Source organism: Clarias gariepinus, chromosome 5 (assembly GCF_024256425.1).
Source record: "Clarias gariepinus isolate MV-2021 ecotype Netherlands chromosome 5, CGAR_prim_01v2, whole genome shotgun sequence".
In the NCBI taxonomy this organism is placed as follows: domain Eukaryota; kingdom Metazoa; phylum Chordata; class Actinopteri; order Siluriformes; family Clariidae; genus Clarias; species Clarias gariepinus.
The window spans coordinates 17,193,770-17,200,366 of NC_071104.1; the positions used below are offsets into that span (position 1 = coordinate 17,193,770).

General features: G+C 37.0%; 1 protein-coding gene across 1 annotated transcript; it reads left to right on the top strand.

Moving 5' to 3' along the window:
* Positions 1-1,084: 1,084 nt before the first annotated feature.
* LOC128524693 (immunoglobulin superfamily member 3-like) lies at positions 1,085-5,721 on the top strand. The gene is made up of 4 exons (XM_053497409.1): positions 1,085-1,221; positions 4,126-4,500; positions 4,666-5,076; positions 5,223-5,721. The coding sequence occupies exons 1-4, from the start codon at positions 1,152-1,154 to the stop codon at positions 5,705-5,707; spliced, it is 1,341 nt and encodes a 446-aa protein (XP_053353384.1). The 5' UTR covers positions 1,085-1,151; the 3' UTR covers positions 5,708-5,721.
* Positions 5,722-6,597: the final 876 nt, after the last annotated feature.

Sequence of the window (6,597 nt, forward strand, 5' to 3'; positions counted from 1 at the left end):
AATTACTTAACCCAGCCTTTTCATAATCATTTTTTTTATTTACATTTAGGCATTTGGCAGACGCTCTTATCCAGAGCGACTTTTTTATCTCATTATACATCTGAGCAGTTAAGGGTTAAGGGCCTTACTCAAGGGCTCAATAGTGGCAACTTGGTGGTTGTGGGGTTTTGAACCTTCTGAACCGTGGTCCAATGCCTTAACCACTGAGCTACCTCTGACCCCCAGGGGTGATAAAACATGATTTACATGTTTTATGATAAAACATGACTTACGAGTTAGCTCAAAAGTTTTTTTATTTATTTTTTGTGTCTATATTCCTATAGACAACATATTTAGCAATTTGGAAATTTGGAAAAATGAGCATCCAACATGGCAAAGCTAACATACCTAACCTAAGACAGACAAGGAAGTCCAACATTGCATTTTTCTTTTTTCTTTTTAAATAAAGTCCTTTTAAAACTAGATGGCGACATAATATAACTCAAAATGTTATGTAAAACATTTTGATTTGTATAAAATCTATTCCACACTATAATGTGTGCAGTGGCCATTGGACAGGTTTGTCCTATTCTGTAACCGTATCAATTAAAAAAAATATATTTATTTATTACAAATGTTTACGGTTATCTCCATTTGCAAACATGCATATAATATATTCTGACATAATATATTCTGCAGTAAGGATGTGAAACTAAGGCTGAATGACATCAAGTTACTGCAGCAGGTTACAATTCAGATGATTACAACAATAGTGTAGAACTTCTTACTGTATGAACTTGTGTGGTGTAATAATTACTGTCTGCTATTGTGTCCTGTTACTGTGGTAGAAAGCAGTTAGGCAATCACATTTTTTTTCAACAAAAAAACCCACATGTTCTGTTAAACGTTCTAGTTTCTTTTAAACTAGTGCTTCAATGCGTCACACATGATTTGATTAAAGAAGGTCAGTAACTTATAAATCTAGCATGCACAAGATAAACCCCCGGAAACTCACATCTTTCTGATTTTATCTTGACGTGTAAGGTTTTCAGATACTTCATAAATACATTTTGCGCAACAGAAATTGTGCGTAAAGCTTTGAAATAACTTCTAATTTATACACAAATGTATTAATGATCTTATGGTGACAAACTGAGCCTGTGGAGATTAAAATGGTTCATTGTCAGCCTCAACTGTGGCGGCTCCTACTGCTGATGTGCCTTGGAGGACTCCTTCAGACTGGTAAGATCACATCTATAGTATACTAATGCTACTAACCCAAGTACTAAATGAAATGTGAAAAGTGTTTTGGTCTACTTTACGTTAGTTTCATATGATACATTCCTCAACATACACATAATGTGGCCAGAGTTTCATTTAAATATGTTTGTCTTCTTAAGAATGAGTCTGCCCCTCCTATACTGCTACCTCTAACACTCTCTATAGTATGTAGTATACTACAATATAGTATTGCTTGTGCATACAGAGTTTGTTGTTTCTCAGAGTTTTTTTGTACAAGTTTGTTGTGTAATATTACATTACATAACATGTCATTAATATGACATTTGATACAAGCATTATATACAACACTCCCACCTGGTCCTACTTTTTATTTGAATATGTTTGTCATGTTAAGAACCAGTTGCACCTTCTATACCTCATCCTCTAACCTCATCTGCTTTGCTGTAAGCAAATGGCATTAAAGCAACCAAATGCATTTAGGCATGTAGACATGGTGAAGAGAATCTGCTGAAGTTCAAGCATATCTAGGGTTTACAGAAAATGGGCAGAAAGTAAGAAAATATCCAGTGAGCAGCAGTTATCTGGGTTAAAATACCTTGTTGATGGCAGAGGTCAGTGGAGACAGGAGACAGATTGTTTTTATAGCATATCATTACATAACATAACACATAAAACATAACATACACACAGAGGTGTCAAGTAACGAAGTACAAATACTTTGTTACTTACTTACCGTATCTATACTTTAATGGAGTAATTATTTTTTAGCTGACTTTTTATTTCTACTCCTTACATTTTCATGCAATTATCTGTACTTTCTAAATTTTAAAAATAGCCTCGTTACTCCTATTTTATTTCAGCTTGTCATTCAAAAAACAAACAAAAAAAAGCATCCAGATAAATCGCGACATCTGGATGGAGCGAATTTAATTGTGGTTGGATGAGAAGTATAAACATACCATTCCGACACCCTATTGGTTGGTACGCGATCCATCGCACCTGCACATGAGGTCACACACTCCAGCAAGGACGTTTGAATAAAATAGCATTTTCGGTTGATAAGGTTGTGATAAGTAGACGAAGATGTCCATGGTAGAGACTCAAGATTTAAGCAAAATGTCACAACCAAGCACCAGCAAGGAAGTAACAGCACCAGGAAGGTAACAGGAATGATATATATATATATATATATAAAAAATGGAAAATGAATCAATGAAATCCACATGAAAGACCAATACAAAGTGGTGTACACGTGAGAGGTGGAACGAAAATCATACATGATAACTGCAAAGTGGGGTGTGCGTAATTATTTAGACCCCTGAGTCAATACTTTGTAGAACCACCTTTTGCTGCAATTACAGCTGCCAGTCTTTTAGGGTCTGTCTCTACCAGCTCTGCACATCTAGAGACTGAAATCCTTGCCCATTCTTCTTTGCAAAACAGCTCTAGGTCAGTCAGATGGACAGCGTTTGTGAACAGCAGTTTTCAGATCTTGCCACAGATTCTCGATTGGATTTAGGTCTGGACTTTGACTGGGCCATTCTAACATATGAATATGTTTTGATCTAAACCGTTCCATTGTAGCTCTGGCTGTATGCTTAGAGTCATTGTCTAGTTAAGAGTCAGGACCTCTGCCCCTGTCTCAAGTCTTTTGTAAACTCTAACATGTTTTCTTTCAAGATTGCCCTGTATTTGGCTCCATCCATCTTGCCATAAACTCTGACCAGCTTCCCTGTCCCTGCTGCAGAAAAGCATCACCACAACATGATGCTGCCACCACCATGCATAGTGATAATTTATCGTTAGTACATAGCGTTTTGGTTTTAGCGTTTTTGTCTCATCTCGTCTTATGGCTTTATTTTACCAATAACTTTCTTCTTGCCATTTTTTTTTTATAAAGGCCAGATTTTTGGAATGCACGACTAATAGTTGTTCTGTGGAGAGTTTCTCTCACCTGAGCTATTTATTTCTTCAGCTCCTCCAGATTTACCCTGGGCAGGATGGATCCATTCTTTCAAACAGAGTTTTATGCCAAATTCCAATTTTATCAACCAAATGTCACAGCAGAAATCAAGACTCATTAGGCTATGTGATGTTTTTCCAAACTTCTATCGTCCAATTTCAAAGAGCTCATGTTTCCTCAGTTTCCTATTCCTACCTGAGAGGAGTGGAACCTGGTGTGATCACCTTTTGCTGTAGCTTCTCTGCTTCAAGGTTTGATGTGTTGTGTTATTAGAAATGCACTTTGGCTTAACTCACTTGTAACATGATGATATCTAAGCTACTGTTGCCTTTTTATCAGCTCGAACCAGTGTAGGCATTCTCATCTGACCTCTGGCATCAACAAGGTATTTTTGCCATGAGAACAGGCATTATGTGTGAAAATCCCAGTGGTTGAGCAGTTTTGGAACTACTCAAATAATCTGATACCAACAACCATACCAAGGTCAAAATCACCTTACTTGGTTACTTGGTTACTTGGATTCTCAGTTTAAATTACAGGAAGTCGACTTGACCATGTCTGCATGCCTAAATGCATTGATTGGCTGATTAGATCGATATGTGACTTGATGAGCAGCTGAACAGGTGTACCTACTTAAGTATTTTTAAGCAGAAAAAAATACACAATGTCTTTGCATTAAATGACTGCACAAAACCTGTTTCTTATAACCACTGTACAGTAAAAAAGAATGTGGAAAGAGAAGAATCATCTCAGTGGAAGAAGGGTACTTAGAACAAAGAACTTGATGACATAATTGGAACTTTTGTTAATGAATATGTAAAATTTTTATAACAACACAAGAATTCTTTAAATTTTTTCTATATAATCTTGTAATAACTACAAAAGCAACATTAAAATAAATGAATGTCGTTTACTAAACAATGCTTGGCTTTCCCTTGCAGATGTTTGTGGAGGTCAGCATTCAGTACAGATCCAGGAAGGTCCACTGTACCGTGTGAAAGGATTTCCAATGTCCATCTCATGCAATGTCAGTGGCCTTAAGGATTCAAGGGAACAAGAATTTGAGTTTTTAGTCACTAAACCACAGAAATCAAATCAAATCCAAATTATTAGCACTAAGGACCCAGGTTATCCTTATGCAGTGTACTCTAAAAGAGTGCTTGAGAATGACATTCTGATTGAAAGGCTGTCATGGACATCAGTTCGCTTCCACATTAAGTCTGTAAAAGAGGATGATTCTGGAAAATATGACTGTCACACTCCAAATACATATAGCACTTATTTTGGAACCTACAATGCAGAAACAACAATGAATGGTAACTTGTTTTATTACTGCTTTTTTTGTTAACAAATGTGAGAATGTGTGTCTTGGGCCAGTAATTTTTCTAAAAATGTAAAATACTTCGTAAAGCATTTTCCCTCCTAGCGTGACACTAAACAAGCTGTAAAACCAAGTGTGATTAATTCTGTACGTCTCACAGTGATTGAGGATACTCTGATGGCTTCCTACTCTGGGCCTGCATCCTATAGCATCTCTGAAGGTGAATCTCTTCAACTAGAATGCCAAGTTTCCAGTCAGACCTTCCAACATACTCATCTTTCTGTCACATGGTATCTACGTGGTACCACTGACACTCGGCCCATCATCAGTTTGGACCGAGATTTAGTTGTGAGGCCTGGAACGGAATTTTTAGACAGATACAGCTTAGGGCTCATAGCTATAGAGAAGATAGAAGACACCACCTACAGACTTAAGATAAGTCAGGTACAGCAGTCTGACCGTGGTGAGATCTACTGCCAGGCTGAGGAGTGGATCCAAGACCCAGATCGCTCTTGGTTTAGGATTTGCCACAGGAACACCACAAGCTCCAACATAGAAGTCAAAGCTCTAGGTATTTTTTATATAATTTTCTACTATTTGAATGAAGACACTTGTATTGTACTTTTACTGTGCTTGTATCAGGCAGTTGTATCAACGATTATCCTTAAACATGGAACATAAAAAAATATTTTATTGTTTGATTTTTACATGTTTTAGACACAGTTGATGAAGTAGGAACTTTTGTTCCTCAAATCCGTGTTCTGAATCCGGCCCTTGAGGAAGGAGGAGTGATGAAGATCCAGTGCAGCATAGAAGCTCAGAATCTTCCAGGGCGTTTCTTTTCCATGACTTGGCTAAAAAACAACATAGAAGTGTCTCAAATTGGTCCCACTGGTGTGGTGTCTGTAGGTAACACATACATGAGAAGAGAGAATGATGGTGAACTAAGAACTGTAAAGAAGGGGGATAGAATCTTCATCCTCACTATCCAACCAGTCAGGGCTGAAGATCAGGGCATGTATCAATGTAAAGCTGCACAAGAGGAGAAGACAGACACTGGGTCCTTCATCAGAGGACAAAGCCAGCTATCACATGAAGAAACTGTGCACATCAAAGCTAAAGGTCATGTAATTGTAACCAGTTGGGTATTGTTTGCTATTTTTATTGGCTTAAGAGCTTTGGAGTTTTTTTTCTGTTTGTAATGCTGTTGTATGTCTCGTGGAAAGATAGGCCTATTGGCAGTGAACTGGCATCAGGAAATTGAGCACACCTGACTGCTTTTTTCTCTTCTTTTGCGTTTTGTTTTCGATGAGTATTCGTTTTTCATATAGTCACAAGTCACAATTTAAATATGCCTTTGTCATTAGGTAAGTGTGTGCATGGGTGCCAAGTGCTGGTAGCAGAAAGCTTGCTATGGTGGAGTTTTACTGGTAAGGGTTTATTTCGGGGATTGTCTCTTTTTTTGGAAAGGGGGAAATCGTATTGATCGTAAGATTTGTGGGTGGGGTGTTTTTTTTTTTTTTTTTTATATTTGCGTGTCAAGTGCGTCTTGAGAGTGCTGGGTGCTATTTCATGGTAGACTGAGAAGTGGTTTGCAAAAAAAAAAAATTATTTGAATTTGAATTATCGTTGATCTTTAGTGGCAGATGTCTCGTCCAGTCAGTGGTAAAAATATAATTCACAAACCACACCTACCTTTTGGCTTGTTCATTTTTACTGATGTAAGAATGTGATATATCATTGTGTTTTCAGTTTTGTTATTTTGTTTTGCACTTCTCAGCCACCGAGCTATTTTACCCTATTGTATTGTATATGTGTGATAGGGTACTGCACACTGTTTGTTTATTTGCGCTATTATATCCAATTTACCTCGTCTATATTCAGGATCATTGAGGCAAGCATAAATTATTTTTAAGACTAATTTTTATCTAAATGTGGTGTTTTTTTTTTTCTTGTTGACTGTTTGTTAGGCTTTTTTTTTAAGAGCATTTGTCCACATGTTAATGTCTAATTACAGTAGCTGTGATACTGAAGCTTAATGGAAGGGAGTGTATGATTATTTTTTCTTTGTTTCTTTCTTTGGTTTATTTGC

Excerpts from the sequence above, each read along its gene's own strand:
- LOC128524693 (XM_053497409.1), top strand. The coding sequence starts at position 1,152 with ATGGTTCATTGTCAGCCTCAACTGTGGCGGCTCCTACTGCTGATGTGC. Across the intron at positions 1,222-4,125 it reads TGGAGGACTCCTTCAGACTG|ATGTTTGTGGAGGTCAGCAT; the intron begins GTAAGATCACAT and ends TTTCCCTTGCAG. Across the intron at positions 4,501-4,665 it reads TGCAGAAACAACAATGAATG|TGATTGAGGATACTCTGATG; the intron begins GTAACTTGTTTT and ends TACGTCTCACAG.